Raw genomic sequence first — 20,486 nt, forward strand, 5'->3', positions numbered from 1 at the left:
CACCCGTTGGTACGTATTTGATAAGGGGGAGTTGACTTCATAGTTCAGAAGTATCAAATACGTAGGTCTGGCATTGGACTTGGGAGTATAAGCACATGAGAAATTCTAAACTGGAGCGGAAAAAAATAAATGCCTAATTATTAGTAATTCTATTTTGTTTAACAAAATAAAGCCTCATTCCGCTAAAGTTTTTATTTTTAAATACTTGTTTTCCACTTTACAAGACATGTTATTCTCTCATAATACATCATATTAAATTCAAAAAATAAGTACATATTTGAAAAATAAGTACTAATTTTAGTCAGTGAAATAGTAAATAAGTTATTGTGCTTTCTAAGCAAGGGAGGGGGAAGAAACAGAGCAGCATGCACTTCACACTCCAGTTACATAGATTGTAAAATGTTTTATAGGTTAAAGACTTGACTATAGAAACCCTTTCTTGGATTTGCATGCTCCGGCATGAATGGCAACTATAGGCAAGGGAATCAAACTACAGAAGAAGAAGGTTTAATAGAACCAAACCGAACCAACCAACAAAACTCATGTACCGAGGAGGATTAGTGTTCATCTAATTATTTGTCGTTGAATCGACTAAACCTCAAGAGGATAAACCCCAAGAGGAGACGAAGGTTACATAACAAATTTGACTCAGTGTAACTAGAGAGCAACAAATTTGGTTCCTAGTAACTAGAGGGCAATCGGTCAAATACATAGCCAGCAGCAAATCATACACTCAACAAAATTTAAAGACTAAGGCCACTCTTTGTCCGCATTAACTATATATGTACACCACCTTGCAATACAAGAGCTAAAATAAAGGAAGACAGCAGACTGAAACATTGTGAGAAATACACCTTTCAGAACATGATGTTCAATGGACATACAGAACTACTGACATGCCTATTGATACAGCGCTAGTAAACCTTAACCGGCTAAAAAGGTGAAAACAACTCAAGTGTTATGAAAACCAAAAGATTAAAACATACATTTGCCCACAAACAACAGTAGAAATAAATAAAATAAACAAATGAACCAATATCAGAAATACAACTTTCAGAACCTAATGTTCAATTCATTTCAAGTGCTTACACAAGGGTACACAATTTGCTCTTAACTGCCTCTAAAGGACAAAAGACTTCACACCTCATCATCTGGATGTGTCGGAAAATCTAGGCCTTGAAGGGCAGGTATGTTCTCCAAATCGTTTTTTGAGAACAAAGGAAAGAACCATAACACCTCCCTTGTGCCAAAAACCTTCAAAAAGAAATAACACATAAGAAAATAAGACCACCATTGATGAGGGTGAATTGTTGATTAGATTGCCTAATTCTCACTATGGTCCGCCTCAAATTTCAACTAATCTTCAGAAGTTATGTTTACAAACATTACAGTTTTTATCAGGATTATTATCCTCAAAATTCACCCAAAAACTAGGATCCAAATCTTATTGAAGTATCGGATTTCTTCCTTATGCAATCCTATGAATGACAAATGGTTGCTGATCTGTATTTCCTGGAAACTATTGACACTGGTATAACCTACAATGTTGACGATCACAGGAACAATTGTGGAAAATCGAAATCGGAAGGTCAGATAGTTCATATAATTAACATAGTAAGGAACAGTATTTATATACCTGCTCAAAATTCTTCCTCCTGCCAAAATCGTACTTCCACCTGACAGCCTTTTTCTTCTCGTAGACCTGGACCAGATGATCATAAAGTAACAATTATCCGAGGCTATATCCACAACTTCCAGGGCTCGCGCATCAGCCCTCGGAAGATGGACTAGTTTCCATCAATAATATCTTATTTGTGAAGTCTGGTTATCTGGCAGTTGGCTAGGTTATTGTATGCAAAGACAGCTACATCAACTGTGCATTTGAAAGATAATGCGATCAACTATGATCACTTTGTAGTCTGTAGTGGTAACCGGTGATGTTCTGTCTAAACCCAAACCCCAGTCATCATTTAGCTTTCCCACCAATTATTCAACTAATATCCAGATTGCATGCAGCAAGAGTAGGAATCGCATGACTAAATGCAACGATGGATGCAGCATCAATGTTCACCCTATATATTTACCTCTATTGAAGTGGTATTGCTCAACAGAAGAGATGCATGCATAACTACGAAACAAAGAAGGCTCAGTGCAAAAGCTAGATTCAAAACTGCATCAAGGAACATGATCCGTTAGAAACGTGGAAACAATGACAATGTAGTGACTAGGATTTAGACAGAATGAACAAGTAGAAAAATTTACCAAATGCTAAGAAAATAATAGCAAGATTGCCTACTGAGGCAGAATGATTCTTGGCTTCTTGGAAGAATCTTATGAAATTGGGCAGCAATACTAAAGTGTTCATCGTTGTCTCCAGAAATGTATATAGCTGAGATATAAATAAGCATGTAAATAAATGGCATGAATATGAGAAGAGAAAGCATGAAAAGCAAGAAGGATCCTTCACAACTAAAAGTGATGGAAAGGAACACTTGAAGAAGCTAAAAGGTGAAGAACAGTGCATATGAGGCCAACCCTGGACCTTTCGGAACAAAAAAGCATTACAAATTCGACTCATTCCAACTTGTCAAAGTTCAATCTAGTTTACAGAGGCCCACACACTAATGGTAGAGAACAGGTAAGAGTACAAGAAAGAGGCAGACGAAGAAATATCCCAAAGTTCAAACTCCGAGGCATATGCATCATTTTTATGAGACAATACGTCCCCTAGCTAAACATTATCACCCAATGAAAGAATGAGTAATCCACAATCTTTGATAAAGCCTACACATTGTACTTGTGTTTTGACACTTAGCGATAAAACTGAATATTTTAGGACTACCTATATTTGGTCGACTTAGAATTTCAGTTCCTAAGTTCCAGGTGCTTCTCTTTCTCCATTGCAAGCATACTTTGCTTCAATCAGAATCTGCCACTGACATACCCTAGAAAGATTGCCGTCTAGAAATTCTAGCAGCCCTTCCCTGTATTTTCAGCAACCGATCACTTTAATTAAGCTGTATCCTGCTAGAATATTATTAGTCTAAGTCCCACATTGCTTAGTCAAGTATTGTAACTACGTCTCTCATATTATAAATAATAGTTATTTGTGTTACGGTTCATTAACACCCTATACACTTTTCTTATTCTCCCACTCCAAAACAACATGGTATCAGAGCTACCCTTAATCCAACCCTAACCATAATCGTAACCCACGCCCCACCACATGCTGTTACTGCTCACGTGAGCACTGTTCACCACGAGCACTGTTCACGCGGCTACTGTTCATCGCTACCACTGTACAACCCTGAAATCCCTCCGAAACCCTAACCCCATGCACCAAACCCATTCAAAACTGCTGAAAAATCTTTGGAACTTCTGAAAAAACTTAATCAGCCCCCATCGAGCCCTAATCAACCCTCCAAAACCCTTATCAACCCCTAATCGACCCTCATTCACTATAATCGACTCTCCACACTCCTAAATATGTTTGAAACCCCCTGAATCGTGTTCAAAACAGCCCAGAATCCCACAATTTATGTTCGAAATAGTCTGAAAGGTTTTCGCTGGTAGCCAGATTTGTCTCTTGTTGTTCGTTCAATGTTTCAAGCCTTGTTCGATTGGGATCAGTCACATGCATCTCGATTTATGTGCTGTTTTATGAGGTATTGATCTGAATCTCGATTTGTTGCTGTCTGTGTCGCCTATTAGTTGGTGTTCTCGATTGGTTACCATCAATAGTATGAATGTTTGGATTGTTGAGGTCTGTTGATTTTGGTATTGTTATTGGTCGCCCTCTTCACTCATTACCCCTACGAGTGTTCGGGTGCACCTGTTATGTTCATACTCTTGATCCTGACCGGGACAAACTTGATCCACGGTCAATTCGGTGTATTTTCCTAGGATACTTGCGCACTCAGAAAGGGTATAAGTGTTACTCACCATCACTACGTCATCATTTTGTTTGTGCCGATGTCATGTTTAATGAGTCATTACCCTTTTACTCGGTTCACCGTACTCCAGTTGACCTACTGAGACTAAGTCTGTGCTTCCTGTTTGTCTACCATCTGTGTCACCCTTGCAGGTGTATGTTCGTTGGAAGAAAGTATTAACAGCCCCACCAGTACCAGCCACCACGCCTCCTCCGTCCCAAGATCCGGTTGCACCTTCACCTCCATCTCCACCGTCCCCTGGTATTCCAATTGTTCTCCGTAAAGGCGTTCGGTCTTGCACTTCTTATCCTATTGCACGGTTTGTTTCTTATGGTCACATGTCTCTGTCCCTTCGTGCTTTTACTACTTCCGTTTCTTTTGTTTTTGTTCCTAACATTGTTCAGGAGGCCGCCTTATCTGTTTCTGAATGGCAGAAAGTTATGGAGGATGAGATGTGTGAGACCCAAATCCTAATTTCATACATATCATGCATTTTTATGGTTAGTTAAAAAAAAAATTAATAAATTGAAATGACGTTTGTGTGTAGTATTGTGCATGCATTCCTATAGACAAATTAATGTATATAGTCTTTGTTTTAATGCTATGGCCTAAAGAGTTATTTTCCAAATCATAAAGGAGGGTATTGCAATTGAACTAGGGACCAAGATAAGCATGAATGCTAGGAAGACACGTCACTGTTTTATGTGCAGGTATAAAAGGCTTTTTGTTTCTTAAATTCCAGTCGGTTTATGTACCAATTTCTCTCTAAAAAAAAAAAGAAAAAGAAAGAAAGAGCACAAGCAGATCGTGAGGAGAGAATAAAAACATAGAGAAGGAAACTGGGTTTTGGAACAAGAATTCAAAGTTGTAGGTAATTTTACATTCCGATTCGTTGAATTGTATTTCTCATGTTGTACACCTACTGAATGAAAAGGGATTATTAAATTAGCAATTGTTTGGGTTCTAGGATTCTATTAATTGGATCTTCTACAAATCCTGTTCTTTTTCTAATGTCTTGACTGTATCCTAGCACAAGAGTTGTAGAAGATAAAAACTTGCTCTAGAAATTGGTCCAACTTCTTTACGTAACTTTTTAGTTCTAAATAGTTTATGTCAGTCCTTGGGTTAAGTGGCTTATAATCTAACCAAGCATTAAGAGAAAATTTAATTAGTTTGGTTATGTGAGGAAGTTGTGATTTACGAAGGAAAACCCATCAATTGATCACTGTTAGGCTGTGATGTAACAATTATTTCTATTTGCTGGTATATATGTGGTGAGGTATAGGGTGTAGTTAAGCATGGTAAACATTGTGCTTAGGCGCTGATTATTAGAAAGGAAACTGAATAAGTTTTAATCTCTAGCATGCATCTTCACGCATTACATGTATTATGAATTGCAATCACTCATTTGCATCGCCGTGTGAATCGTGCCAGGTTCAGAGAGGTTCGTGCCCATGTCAGCTCTACCTAGGAGTTAGGTTGAGGTTTCGGTTAATCCGGTTGTTTTTGAAGGCGAGTACAAGTGAATCATATTGATATGAACTAAAATGATTTGCTTGGAACTATTAAAAGTACTTTGTTTTTTTTTTTATGAACTGTGATTTGATTGGTTGAAATATTATGGATCGAGAATATTTGAGAAATGTGTTTTGAGATTCATGCTATGATAGCCTTGCTCCTGGGCTAATGTAGGAGTGTGCCTTGCTCCTGGGCTAATGTAGGAGTGTTTGCCTAATTGGGCTTATATATTTTTATTGGCTCGCATATGGGATATGTGAGTGTGTCCCTACCATTGGGAATTAAATTGAATGGCCCCTGGTTTCACCAATATACTTATTTGTGTTGACTCTCAAGGTAACGGTACCGTGATAACTTTGGTCGGAGGTAAACGACCCTTGGCTATATGGGATGAATTGAAGGACCTTGTGGTGGACTATGAAGGATATTTTTACTGAAAGAGTTATTTGGCTTATGCTTGATCCATAATTGTTTTTTTTTTTTTTTAGTTGTTCTTATTTATATGATTCAACTGTACTCACTGAGCCCGTGGTTAGCTCAAGCATTCAATGCGTTACTCTTTCAGGTGTTCGAGAGTAGGGGTGGTCCACTATACAGCTGTCACCATCGTCGAGGTGTCTTTTGAGATCTTTTAGGAGCGAGGATCATTGTACCTTTGGTGTAGGTTGTGGCCAGAGTGGGGCTCTGATGTTTTTGTGACTCTTGTTCTATGTTGTACAGTTCATTTATTATCTTAATAATAATGGTTTGGTTTAACTTATATTCAAACGATTGTTCCAATTTAATTGTGAGGTGATCAGGTTTTGACACGTCGCATACTAGGGATAGTACCATTAACCTACCCGGTTTGGGGCGTGACAAGATGTCTGCCCTTCATCATAATGGCACATGGGAATTGGTTCCTCTTCCTGCTGGTAAAACTACTGTTGGTTGTCATTGGGTATTCACTGTTAAGTATCTTCTTGATAGCATTGTTGAGCGTTATAAAGCTCGCCTTGTTGCTAAGGGCTACACCCAGACTTATGGTGTTGATTATTCGGAGACGTTTTCTCCTGTAGCCAATCTTGGTTCTGTTCGGATCCTTATTTCTCTTGCAGCAAGTCTTGGATGGCCATTATTTCAGCTGGATGTAAAAAAATGCTTTTCTTCATGGGGATCTCCAGGAGGAGGTCTACATGGAGCAACAACCTGGGTTTGTTGCTTAGGGGGAGCGTAATCAGGTATGTCGTCTTCGCAAAACACTATATGGGCTTCAGCAGTCTCCTAAAGCATGGTTCAGCAAGTTTAATGATGCAGTTTTAAGATTTGACATGCATCGCAGTATCATTTTGTGTTCTCCCTCACATCATACCGAGGGAAAATATTATTGATTGTCTATGTGGATGACATTATTATTTACCGTTGATGACCAGCATGGCATTGATGAGCTAAAACCTTCTTACATCAACAGTTTCATACTAAGGATTTGGGAAAACCACGGTACTTCTTAGGTATTGAGGTGGTACGATCCAAAGAAGGTATTAGCTTATCACAGAGGAAGTATGTGCTAGATATTCTTGAAGATACTGGTTTGTTGGGAACTAGGCCTATTGAGACTCCTATGGATCCCAATGTCAAATTGTGTGTTGATAGGGGGAGCTGCTCTCCAATCCTGATCAGTATCGTCGTTTGGTTGGTAAGCTGAATTATCTTACGATTACATGACTGGATATTTCTTTTGCAGTTAGTGTGGTGAATCAGTTTATGTCTGCTCCTCGCCGTCCACATTGGAACTAGTTCTCAGGATTGTGAAGTACCTTAAGTCGCATCCTGGATGTGGTTTGTTATATCGAGCTAATGGACACTTACGCGTTGAGGCATTCACTGATTCTGATGGACCACAGTCTGCTTCTTACTCTTCCAATTAACAAGATTTCTCCCAAGGAAAACACAATATCTAGTGTGCACACAACATGTGAGATTGTATGGTTGCGGTTATTTCTCGAGGAGATAGGATTCAGTGTGCAATTGCCTATGCCTTTGTACTATGATAACCAAGCTGCTATTCACATTGCATCTAATCAGGTATTTCATGAGAGGACCAAACATATTGAAGTTGATTGTCATCTAGTGCGTGAGAAGTTAACTGGTGGTGTGATAGCTACTCCGTTTGTGTCTACAGGAGCTAAATTGGCAAATATGTTTACTAAGTCATTGTTCAAGCCACGGTTAGAGTCGTTGTGTAACAAGCTGGGACTTTATGATATCTATTCTCCAGCTTAGTCAAGTATTGTAACAACGTCTCCCATATTATAAATAATAGTTATTTGTGTTAGGGTTCATTACCACCCTATACACTTTTCTTATTCTCCCAAACAACATATCCCTCCTCTCCTCTCTTCAACTACAAACCCTAATACTTGAAATAACTTAGAACCAAGCTTGGAAACTGGTTTCTGGTACTAATAGCCCTCAAAGTTCAAAAATTGTGTCTTTAACTTGCCTAATTGTTCACTTAAATCTTACCCCTTTGTTATACCGATACAAATCCTTCAACCCACATTTTCAATCACATTTAGCCACAAAGAAACTAATATTAGCTGCCCAAAATAGTCCATTCCCAAATAAGTTTTGGTATTAGAGCGTGTAGGAGAGTGTCACAACACGCTCATCCTGCATCACAATTTGCCAAGGAGGCCACAACTACAAGTAAACATTGAAATTTCCAATAGAAATCATTCTTACAAAACCACAGAGGTTGACAAAATACTTGTTTGACTAAGTAAAATACTTAACAAATACTTCTTGAATACAATACAATATTGCAGGATAAGCCTTGGGTTCTAACTATGTGACATTTGCTATGCTATGTAAGTTTGTAACATGTGTAACTAAACCTAACCAAACCAAACAAGACTAAGCCTTGGGTCCCAATCTATTGGGTCGGCTAAATGAAACCTTTTTCCTCTATCCTGATCTGTCTAGAACCACATGACAAATTAAGTTCAATAAATTCAAATACTTTTTTCACCATAGCATCCAATGTCAATCTAGGCCTTCCCCTCCCCTACCCCTTCTATAAGCAGTTATATCATATGTTACATGTGTAACTCTAGCCAAAATAATTCCTGCCCATCCATCAAGCTAGTTAGGGTATCATCTTAAACTCACAATCATCTTGTCCGTTAAAAACTTAGGGGATAGCCTGGTAACTTACCAGGAAAAGGAGAAAGAACTTGTAGTTACGTGCTCCAACACAATTCACCACCCATATGCAATGGTGATCCATCTTAAGGACACATCTTTGGCCTGTAGAAAACATAACAACGTCAGCAGTCATATAATATTACATTTAGATCAGATATGCAAGTCCCATTACTAGATGTTAACCAGAAAGAAAAAGAGCCTGAACCCCACAAAAGATTAATGCATGCGCAACATCAAAGCCGTTTGTAAGTCATCTTCAATGAGGTTCTCAGTTACCCACACACACACACACACAAAAAGCGGCTTGTAAAGATAACTTACAAACAGAGCAGTGATGGCAACGTGGAGGCTTGCCATTTTCGCATTGCCTGCAGTAGCGTACACCGCATCTTCTTTCCATCCCATCTGAAGAAGATAATGCAGATGCCAAATTCTCAGGCGCTACACAATCCGTCAATGGCATTGAACTACCCTCCTCCGAATTCCCCTCTTCCACTACCAGTTTCCAGTTTTCAGGAACAGAACCAGGGTCGCAAAAGACCACCGTGAAATAGCACCACACTAACATTACAAGCTGCAAAATGGAAGGCAAACTTAGTTGGTGGGTAAACATCTTACCTAGCAAACAAAAAGAGTGGAAATTCTCCAATGCAAAATATAACACGTATAAAAGGCATTTGAAGTATAAGTAGAAACAAGGTTTTTGATCTTTTATATGAATTCATCAGATACATCTAGGAAGCAAAGTCCTTTTTTCGTTCGATGCATCGACAACGTGTTCGTGTTAGGTTTTTCAAGACATAACATGTCCGTGTGTCCGTGTCGTGTCTGCATCCATGTTTATTAGACTCACCGTAAATTTCTAAACTACACAAACTCTTCTTCTCTTGCAGTTCCACCACAGAAACAACCATGCACTCACAACAAATTTCCATTCAACAAGCCTCCCAACCAACCATTGCAAGGTTCAATTTCTGATCCTTCACTTCCGTCTCAAACCAACACCAAACTTCATTTTTTTTTTAATGCACTTCGATAATCTCCCTTCCTTCACATCTGTCTCTTGCATTACTTTGCTATTCACAATCTCTGACACTAGTTTCTCTAACTACTATCTCTCCCTTTTTGAATGTGAAATCCAAAAAATGCACAGGTTCATTCTTCTCCGAGTACTATTACAACTATCCCACACGTATTGGATCTCTAATCTCAAATTCTATTTTCTCTTGCATAAACCCTCTTGTTTTTCTTTTTCCAGTTTTGGTTTGTTTTTGTCCATATTCTGCCCCATAGAAGTAACCAAATGAGGCTACGATGAAATTAGAAAAATAAATGAAAAAGAACACATGGTCCATCACTTTCTAAATTATTTGACATGACTATTTATGTATTTCTTCGTTTTTGCTTGGTTCTGATTCTACTTATTTCACCCAAAAAAAAAAAAAATCTAAGTAATAACTGACCAGACCAAAACAAAAAATTAAGTAGATACTGCAATAAATAAACCAGTTCATCTGGTCAGGAAAAGTTTGAAGGTTCCTTTAAAACTCAATTAAGTTAAACTCTTTTTCTTTTTTTAATATTAGTACCATACAAATCAAGATGTTGCATACTGATAGTATTACGAAAACAAACTTCCCAAAACCTTGCTTTTAGTGTGCAATTGAAATCGTGGTGTTGGTTTTGCTTCAAGTCTGATTTGTTGAACCCAACTAAGGATAACCCGAAAAGCACATCTACCAAGCCCTTATTTAAGCTGCAAGCAGTATGCTTTACCCAACACTCGAGCACTAATCGTAAATACGTACACTAAAAGGAAAAAAAGAAGAAGCCATAATAAGCCGCTCCCAAAGGGAGCAGAAGCAAATAATCAGACAGTGCAAATTGGGAGAAAAAATCAACATGAAAACGAACGGTATTAATGGAACATATATATACCGGTAAAAATAAGGGAGGGGAGGGGAGAATTACCAGGAAATGAAAGACAGAGATGATGGCGAAGGATAGGAAGGAATTGAAGCCACCCTGAAGCAAGTGTGGGCCCCAAGTAAGGATGACGACGGCGTAATAGGAGACAACGATAATAGCGGCGACGAGGAGGATCATCAAGTAACCCAAGAATTTGAGGCCGGAGCATAACTTGAACAGGTTCAGATCCATATTACTATTACTATTATTATTATTAGTAGTAGTAGTAGTGGGATTAAGACGTCGACTTCCAAGCCCGATTCGGAGTGGGATTAATGCTACGGGCACGGGGGAAGACCTCCTCCTGGTTCGGAGTGGGAACAATCGTTTCCAGATATCAGACGCCAGGATTCCAACGATCGCAATAACTTCTAGGTACAGAGAGAGTCTTGAGATTACCAGTACTGGTATGTTCTCCCCTTTCTTACTTTACCTTGAGAGTTGAGAGAGAATTCCAGTTGCCAAAGACAAAGGAAGGAGACCAGAGGGAGGGAGGGAGGACTCTCTCTCTGTTTTTTTTTTTTTTTTTGGGCAAAACTGACGGAGGAATAAACTAAAAAAGTTTAGGTAAAAAGGAATTAGACAAAACCGAGAGGAACTACCTAGAATCAGACTTCTGCGCCCCTTGCACTCCTACTCCATATTTCATATCTCAAATTTGGGAATGACTTCGGTGTCCCCGATTATTTTGGAGACATCGTAACTTTTAGCATAACAAAATCATTATGAGCCTAACCAAAATTCATTATGAGCATAACAGAACCATAACAAGGCATAACTTGTTAGTTATGCCTTGATTGAGTTTGGTTATGCCTTGGTTGGTTTTTTGGATATTCCTTGGTTATGTCTTATTTGGGTTTTGTTATGCTTATAATAGGTTTTAGTTATGCTCATAATGGTTAAATTATGCCAAAAATTACGGTATCCCCAAAATGACCGGGGACACCATAGCATCATCCCTCAAATTTTAGTAGTTTGGGTAGGTAAAAAAATAACTATATAAATGCATTTTGTATACTATAAATGGGACTCATTTATTTGAAGACAAATGTAATTAATACTAATTGTATTTTTTTTTTGTCATACAGTATATATTAGCATGGGTTAGGGAGTGTTCGTATGTTAGTCAACAGTTGATTCAAATGTTATCTATAGCCCTGAACACTCCAAACCTGCTCTCCGTGGGATTCGAACTCAAATCACCACTGAAGAGATAAATGAGACAGCTAACTTGACAAGCTTGGTTTCTCACTCATTGTAATTGGACAGGGACTATATAGCCTAGGGAAACTGGATTGGACCTTAACAGCCCTTTTGGCTGTCCAGGTGAGAAAGGGGAAAAAAGGGGAGTGGTCTCCTTTATTAGTGAGAGAAGAAAAGAAAGAGGTGTGGTTTCTCACCAACCCATCCAAACACAAGTGAGAAATCAAACTCTCACTTTCATCTCCAACGATTGGTCTTTTCTCCGGCTACCTGAAACTCTCCTCTCCTTTCTCCGGAGACTTGGAACTCTCCTCTCTCTTCTCCGGCGATCACACAACAACTGGTTCGATGTCAAAAAGATGCCGTAGTAGCCGGCACGCGTCGCCGGAAGTTGAGCGAGTAAGATCTACTCCCACTCACGCTCCCAGTCGCCTCTCTTTTCTCCTTTCTCACGGAATCGCGCCAAAAGTGGCGAGAAACAAAAACGGGCAACGATGAGACTCTTGTCTCCCACCCTTCATCACCCTCTCTCGCCTTGTGGATCATCCAAACGGAGGAGAGATTGAGTTCTCCCTCCTTCCCCTTTCTTTTCTCCTGAAATCGCTCGATCCAAATAAGCTGTAAAAGAGCTTGGTTTCTCACTAATTGTAATTGGACAGGGACTATATAGCTTAGGGAAACTGGACTGGACCTTAACAACCCCTGTGGATTGAGTGATTTTAAGAGAAAAGAAAAGAAAGAGTTTTGGTTTCTAGTCAAATCACTCATTTAGATGGACTATTTTTGTAAGAAATAAAAAGAAAAGTATAAATAAAATGGTGAAATTCTGTGAGGAAAGACTTACCTTTTTTATCTCACTATTTTTCACCATCCAAAAGGGCCACGAGGGAGAGGTGCATAGCCACTAGCCAGCATTCCACTTCCCCTGGAAAAAAACAAGGGAGTTTATAAATACAACTGCGAATTTACTGCATGTAGCCTTTTGCTAACTTAAACCACAAATCTTATAAAAATTTGCTTCATACAACCTCAAAATAGCTGTGAACTTCCAAAATTATCCTTCCCTACTCCAACCAAGTACTCTGGCCAAAATTTTGAAATGTCCGCTCTCTGTTTTCTGAAACCCACTTCTGAAAGCCAATTCTAAAAACCCTAGAGTTTGAAATTTCGGCAAAATTCCAAGTTTTAGAATATGATATTATTCTCAATTTTCAAACTCTACGGTTTGAAATGTTGGCCTAATTTCAAGTTTTATAATCTGACAATGTTGTGCCAAAATCAGGTTTAAAATGAGGGAGTGATTATTGTCGACAAGTTTCGAACTCTAAATTTTGGAATTTTGGCAAAATTCCGAGTTTTAGAATATGATATTGTTTTCAATTTTCAAACTCTAGAGTTTGAAATTGTGACGTAATTTCAAGTTTTAGAATATGACAATGTCGGAATAGAATCAGGCTAAAAATGGAGTGTTGAGTTACCTCTTACTGTGATTTCAGCTCTAAAACTACAACATCCATGGCTTCCGCTTCCTTGTTAACGTCCATTTCCATTGCACAACCTTCCAATCCCCAATCAAAATGCACATTGCTCTCATATGTTGGGTCAAAGACTTTTTCTTTATCAATGGAGGGAGAGGAAGCAATGGAGGTGTGAGGTGAGAGTTCGGAAGTAGATGTTGACTGGGTTTATGGTGGGAGGTGGGAGCTCAACAATGGTGGTGGCCTAGAACGACCAGAAGCAAAAAAAATTCCCCCGGAAGAAGATGGAAAAAAATGGAGGGAAATGTGCGTTACGGAGTGTATGTGTTTTGGATATGGTTATATGTTTGTGGTTGTATATAATAGGAGAAATTACAAATACCCCCCTTAAACTACCACCCGGCCATACATTGCCCCCTTTAACTACAAAAATCAACACTTAACCCCCTCCAACTACCATTTGTTGATAACGTGAGGATTCCCGTTAACTGAAGTCATAAATTTACCTTTTTACCCCTTTTTTTTGGCACTAAAATCAACCTCAGCTTTTCGCCTTCTCCCCGCCCAAACCCAATGAAGAGAGAGAGAGAGAGAGAGAGAGAGAGAGAGCGCAACCGACCAACACCACCACCACCGGCAACCTCTGCCGCCATCAGCTCCTCCCCTGCACCGACGGTGACCACAACCAGCTGCAATTTTCACCTCCGCGACCAGCGGTGTCTATACACCTATACTCTCTCTCTCTGCTTATCAGCCATAGCCCTAGAATTTTTTTAAATTTTTTTAGATTTCTTTCTCTTTCGGGTTATGGCTGAACTGAAATCAGGGATTTTACTATGATTAGGGTTATATTTCCTTGTTTGCTTGTATTTGAAGTAAGTTGTGGGATTATTGTGGTAATTTAATGCAATTTTGATTTTCAAAGAGACCCACTGAGGATCTTCTTTTAGTACATAGAGATGTACGCAGACATGTAGTAATTGTGAGTGTACCTGGTCGGGAGAAAGGAAGGAGAGATTATTGTGGAGATTTGGAGCGGAGGCGGCCCAATCGCCGTTGACATCAAGCTTTGAGAGGCTGCCCGCGGGCGATTCAACTGTGGACGCCATTCGGTTGACACAAATCTAACACCAGACTGGACCATGGTATTTGAGTTATTTTGAGGAAGTGCCAGCGGAGGTAGAGTTGTACAAAAACAGGGGAAAGAGAGAGAGAGAGAGAGAGAGAGAGAGAGAGAGAGAGAGAGAGAGAGAGAAATATATATATATATACAGTAAGCTTCTAATAAGGGCGCCCTTACCGTAATACGGTAAGGGCTTCCCTTTTTCTTCTCTTTCCCGACGAATTTTTGATGATCTGAGCCGCTCAATGTGTTCAGAACGTGATTTTAACGGTATCCGCGAGAAATCAGCAAAAAAAATAACCGGAAAGGGCTTGATTTGAACAGTTTTTATTTGAACCGTTCGATAAAATACAAACAAAAACTGCTCGGATCAAGCCCTTTTCGGTCTTTTTTTTTGCTAATTTCTCATGAGTACCCTTAAAATCACGTTCTGAACACATTTAGTGGCTCGGATCATCGCAAATTGGTCGGGAAAGGGACGTCCTTACCGTAATAAGGTAAGCACGCCCTTATTAGAAGTTTTGTGTGTGTGTGTGTGTATATATATATATATATATATATATATATATATATATATAAAAGGGGAGTTGAGCCATGGAGTTGAGGGGAAAATTAGGGCTTGTTTGATAACCTAAATTCAGCACTTAATACTGAATCAATTAAGTAATAAGTGATTCAGTAAGTTTGATAACCACATTTCATATTACTTAACAAATTAAGTACCACTTAAAATATAGGCTAAAAAGTTGAAAAAAATTAAGTAGCTTTAAGCTACTTAATTCTGGCTGAATTTTTGTGTACTTACATTCAACCGTCATACCACCACCACAACCGCTTCCACCAACACCTCCACCACTCCACCACCACAACCACTTCCACCAACACCTCCACCACTCCACCACCACCACCACTACCACCACCTCCACCACTCCACCACCACCACCTCCATTAACACCACTCCTCTTCCACCACATCACCACCATCACCACTCCCTCCACTACCACCACCACCACCACATCACCACCACCACCACTTCCTCCACTACCACCACCACCACCAGCTCCACCACTACCACAACTCCACCACTACCATCACTACACCACCACCACCACCACCGCTCCTACCACCACCACCACCGCTCCACCACTCCACCACCACCGCCACTCTCCCACCACTACCATCACTACACCACCACCACCACTCCACCACCACCGCCACCACTTCCTCCACTACCACCACCACCACCACCACTCCACCACCACCACCACCACCACTCCACCACTACCATCATTACACCACCACACACCACCGCTCCTACCACCACCTCCACCACTCCACCACCATCACCACCACCGCCACTCCACCACCACTACCATCACTACACCACCACCACCACTACCAGCACTCCTACTACCTCCACCACTCCCCCACCACCACTCCACCACCATTACCAAAAATATATTGTGACCGTTAGTAAATTAAGATAGAATTGGAACAAAATTAATTCATCATTTTTTTAATTCAGTACTTAATATATTTATCAAACAGCTTTTCAGCTTAAAAATTTCAGCATTCAGTTTTCAGTACTTAATTTTTCAGCTTTCAGTTTCAGTTTTCAGTTTTATCAAACAGCCCCTTAGTCTAGCACCTTATTTCCGTACAAATCTTTAACAGATCGCAAACGGAGTCAGTCGCATTATCAGCAAACGGTAGTTGGAGGGGGTTAAGTGTTGGTTTTTGTAGTTAAAGGGGACAATGTATGACCGGGTGGTAGTTTAAGGGGGGTATCTGTAATTTCCCCTATATAATAAAAGTAGGTATTTTTGTCCATTTTTATAAGGACAATTTTGTCATTTATTTAAAAACTAGTTACATGTAAATTTGCAATTGTATTTATGAACTCCCGAAAACAAAGAAGAAATAAAAGATAGGGAAAGCGGAAGGCAAGAGACGGGCGGAAACCCTAGAGAGAGTTCCATTTCCGGACCATATGGAGGAAGACGATGATCCCTACGCGTCAATCCTGGAAATCTGCAGGCCCACCAGACCCTCTTCTTTCCAAACCACAACTACTAACACCACCCCACTTATGATTGATACTAGTTCTACTGCTGCTATCTTCACCCCTCTGTCTATGCGCTTCATCGACCACTCGCTGGATGCCGACGGCACCATTATTCCCCCTGAATCCATCGGCCCCTACCTCCTCGACCTCCTCTCCCAAAACGACGACGACCTCAACGACAAAAGTATCACCAACACCAACACCAACACCAACACCAACACCAACAACGACGACAACTGCATCATCGATGGCCAAAGCCACCACCACCACGACCAGAATGACTACTCGTACATCCATGACCAGCGAGATACCCCCACTCCTCCTTGTGTTGTGTCCTACCAAATTTTATCCCCTCCCTCTACGGAATCTTCACCACCTCACACCGTAGAATACTTGGCAACCCACGACGATGATGTTATTGATTGTTTTGATTATTCGTCGTCATCATCAGACACCCAGCATGATCATAATAGTCTCTGGCTTTCACAATTGAAGACCATGGCAACAACACAAGATGATTTTACCCAAAAAAAAACACAAGATGATGCTGGGTTATTCTTCGATCAAGCCATTTCCCTTGTAACTCAGTTTCGGTCTTCCAAATATTGGCTTTCCCTCTCTCCCTCAGATTCAAGTCTCTGGCTTTCCCAATTGAAGTCCATGGCAACACAAGAGGGGCTATTCTTCGATCGCGCCTTTTCCATTGTAACTCAGTTTAGGGCTTCCAAATATAGGCTGTCCCTTTCTCCCTCTCCCTCTGATTCAGCCATGAAGCGTTTGGGCTCACCGCCTAATTCGAGAAAAGGTGAGCATCCCTTGAAGATGCCACAACGTGATTTTGCTAATCCTATCAAAGTTGTTCCATCAAAGTCCTCTTCCCAGAAGAGGGGGTTGGGATATTCATCCAAATCTCAAAGGAAAAATGTTTCGGTTGGTCCTCCTTTGAAAAAGCAAAAACTTTGTAATACCATTTTGGATATTGAGTCTTCGACGTGTAACATTGGAACTGGATCGAATGAACTAGAAAGAGGAACTGTGTTTGTTCTGTCTGATTCTGAACAACGGCAGAGCAGATTTATAGGTCTCCGTGGAGGGTTAAGAGCTGATATTGCCAGAACTTCTTCAGCTACAAAGAGTACGGGGAATCTTGACAAGTCCAAAGGGCTCAGCTCGGCTGTTGATGGTAATAGTAATGTTGCAGGACAACATAATCTTGCTGCTTCCCCACGCAAGGCAACAATATGTGCAGCAAAATCAATGGATGTGGGTTCTAGTAAGTCACGTTTTGAGAATCCAATGCTGAAACATGTTTATGAGACTGTGAATATGGCCGTATAAATGAGCACAGCCCGGTGGAAGTAATTGCACGGTTTCAGATTAGCAAGGGTTCTGCTATGCAGAGTGTACCCCTGAAAGAATCCCAAATTGGAGTAGAGATAGCTAACGAATACAAAGCTGCTGGAAATTCAGTGGGTACCGAGAATGAAAGGGAACTCCGAAATCTGCTTCCACTTTGAATTTTTGAAAGGCACTGATGGGCGGGTTAGTTGGGATGCAACTTGGAGGTTATACGTACAAGGTAAAAATTGTATGTAACACTTTTGCTGACTTTTATGAACAGTATTAGGCTTATAACTTTTGTAGTTAAACGGAATCTGAATGAAAACTTTATTTTTTTTGGATTGGATCTGAATGAAAACTCAATACTCTGCCTTTCATGTTGTACATCCTTGTTTATATACATGGTATTTTATAATTGCAGTATTCAAATGCATTTTCAATTTGTCTGTTGTCTGCCTTTCTTCAGGTTCTAGTATGATTACGTAGTATTTTATAACACCGATGGTGTTATAAAATGATCCGAGCTACCAGCCATTTTGTTCGATGGTCATTTCAAATTCTACGAACTTCTCTTTCCTCTATCATTGATGAGAACACTTGTCTTGTCTTTTGAGTATTCGGAGGGTGCCCCACCCCAACAAATAGCATGGTGGGAGAGCTGTTATGTTGCACCATTTCATTTTGTTATGTTTTGCTCTCTAGTTTTCTTCCAAAATCTGCAAGTTGATTAATTGCAAGATCTGGGAACTGATAATCAGATCCAATAATAAGTTGATTTCTATTTTTTCTGATTAATTTACTAGTATTTTATGTATATTGTTTCAGTTATTTCTTCATTGTAGACAGGGTGATGTATAAACAGTAGCAAGAAAATAAGTATCGAGGAGAAATGGAGGAGGGAAGAAATCTGAACACAGGTATTTCTGTATTCTTCATATTTCAGTTTGTTAAGTCTCCTCTTCAGCTTATGCTTCTTCTGTAACCGCATTCATAGAATGTAGGGTACTCGTCATGGAGGCATAAATCCTATGCTACCTAGGCTAAGCAGACAGGCATACATCTGAGAATAATTCACTTCGAGCAGATATAACACCACGTAGATGATGTTTGGTAAGTTGTAAACCCGTTTCGCGTATCTGGACGGTTGCTTAAATTTGTCAAATGGTTCTCCTGTATTTTGAGAAGTTATGAACCCTTCTATGTATATGGTAAGACATTTCTTCGGCTTAAGCAGCCGGATGGTTGCAGCTCTTTTTCTTTTTAGCATTTTCAATTTCTTTTCCTTGCCATCAAATTCTCCTGCATTGTTGGTTTAGCATTGTAGAAGGCTCGTTTGGCTTAATTTATTTGAGCATTTGGAGGAACTCAAGGTACAGGAGGAAGTTCATGTTTCGTGAGACTGGATAGAAAAAGTTCAATTTTGGCCCTTGGTCCAAAATTTTTCTGAAATGAGAGAGAATTGCTTGGAGAAGTTGAAAATGCAGCCAAGAGGCCTTCGGCCCAACAACATCAGGGTGCACCTAGGTGTTAGGAGAAAGGAGGTAAGGAGTTCAACTCCTTTTCCAAGGTACTAATCTAACTATTCTACCAATACTTACTTTCGCCGATAACATGAGAAGAAGTTGAAAATGCAATAATTAAAGAGAGCTTGAAGGTGAAGGGAGAGAGAAGTGGACAGACGAAGAGAGACCTGTTCCAAGCCTCCAAAAAGTCCAGAAGGACAGAGAAAAAGGGCAATAGCAAAGAATAGGCCTGATTCCAATGAAATCTTTTACAGCATCAAAGTCAGATGGAATCATCTTTAGCATGGGGACACATCTTTTGGGATCTCTAATGTTTTTTTGTCAAATATTTTTTCAAGAGAGTTATGGAGTTCCTAAGTTAGACCATACAGGACAAGTGAACCCTCGAAGGCCAATGAAAAGGGTGATCCCTTAGCTCTTTCCTTCACGTGATGGTGTTCAGTGGCATTGACATGATTGTATACAGTGGCATTGCTGTAGTGCCACAAAATTCAATTTGAATTGATTGTGGCTTGATTCTCGGTTCCTACGGTTGGCCTGTGGATGTTTGAGTTCAAGTCGAGGGATTACCATGAGTAGCATCAGACTAAATAGTAGTACACTAGTACTTTTAAGAATTAAGATAGGAGAGATTGCCTTGTTTTCGTGGACACAGAAAAAGTAAAGAATTAAGATAAGTTGATGTAGTGTTTTATACAAGCTCATTTCTAAAGTCATGGTCAATCGGTTGAGGCCAATCTTTGGCAGCTTGATAACTGTCTGTCAGAATTCTTTTATGCCTTTGCTGCTTATTTCTGATGATGTCTTGTTGCCTATGATTTGATTGAATTCATTCGAAGGTCAAAGAAAGGGAGGAAATCTTTTTTTGCTTTGAAGTTGGATATGAGTAGGGCTTATGAAGGAATTAGTTGGGATTTCTTGGTTGCTGTGTCGAGGGCTATGGGCTTCAGTCACGTGGATTGACCTTGTGTATCAGTGTTTACCACTGACTTTTTCTGTTTTGGTCAATGGAAGTAAATCTGTGCGCTTTAAACCTGCGTGCGGGTTGAGATGGGTCGCCTTATTTGTTTATTCTGGTTTTTCAAGCGCTTTATCGAGCCTTGTGGAGTTGGCATCAAAATTTTTATGTAAAAGGGATTGCTGTTAGTG

The 20,486-nt window shown here is 39.9% G+C and overlaps 2 protein-coding genes across 4 annotated transcripts; one reads left to right on the forward strand and one right to left on the reverse strand.

Annotated features, from left to right (window-relative positions):
* Positions 1-832: 832 nt before the first annotated feature.
* On the reverse strand, positions 833-11,177 carry LOC131334845 (probable protein S-acyltransferase 12). The gene is made up of 7 exons (XM_058370137.1): positions 10,608-11,177; positions 8,958-9,210; positions 8,647-8,738; positions 2,263-2,389; positions 2,085-2,170; positions 1,637-1,702; positions 833-1,254 (listed from the first exon to the last, which is right to left on the reverse strand). The coding sequence occupies exons 1-7, from the start codon at positions 10,794-10,796 to the stop codon at positions 1,138-1,140; spliced, it is 930 nt and encodes a 309-aa protein (XP_058226120.1). The 5' UTR covers positions 10,797-11,177; the 3' UTR covers positions 833-1,137.
* Positions 11,178-16,309: 5,132 nt separating this feature from the next.
* LOC131334841 (uncharacterized) lies at positions 16,310-20,049 on the forward strand. 3 transcript variants are annotated; one of them, XM_058370134.1, is made up of 3 exons: positions 16,310-18,052; positions 18,640-18,731; positions 18,809-20,049. In XM_058370134.1, exon 1 carries the CDS (start codon positions 16,399-16,401, stop codon positions 17,809-17,811), a length of 1,413 nt encoding a protein of 470 aa, XP_058226117.1. In that variant the 5' UTR covers positions 16,310-16,398; the 3' UTR covers positions 17,812-18,052; positions 18,640-18,731; positions 18,809-20,049. The 3 variants fall into 3 exon arrangements, with proteins under 3 accessions (XP_058226117.1, XP_058226116.1, XP_058226115.1); XM_058370133.1 differs by having other exon boundaries at positions 18,816-20,049; XM_058370132.1 differs by having other exon boundaries at positions 18,640-20,049.
* Positions 20,050-20,486: the final 437 nt, after the last annotated feature.

This window comes from Rhododendron vialii, chromosome 7a (genome assembly GCF_030253575.1).
Source record: "Rhododendron vialii isolate Sample 1 chromosome 7a, ASM3025357v1".
In the NCBI taxonomy this organism is placed as follows: domain Eukaryota; kingdom Viridiplantae; phylum Streptophyta; class Magnoliopsida; order Ericales; family Ericaceae; genus Rhododendron; species Rhododendron vialii.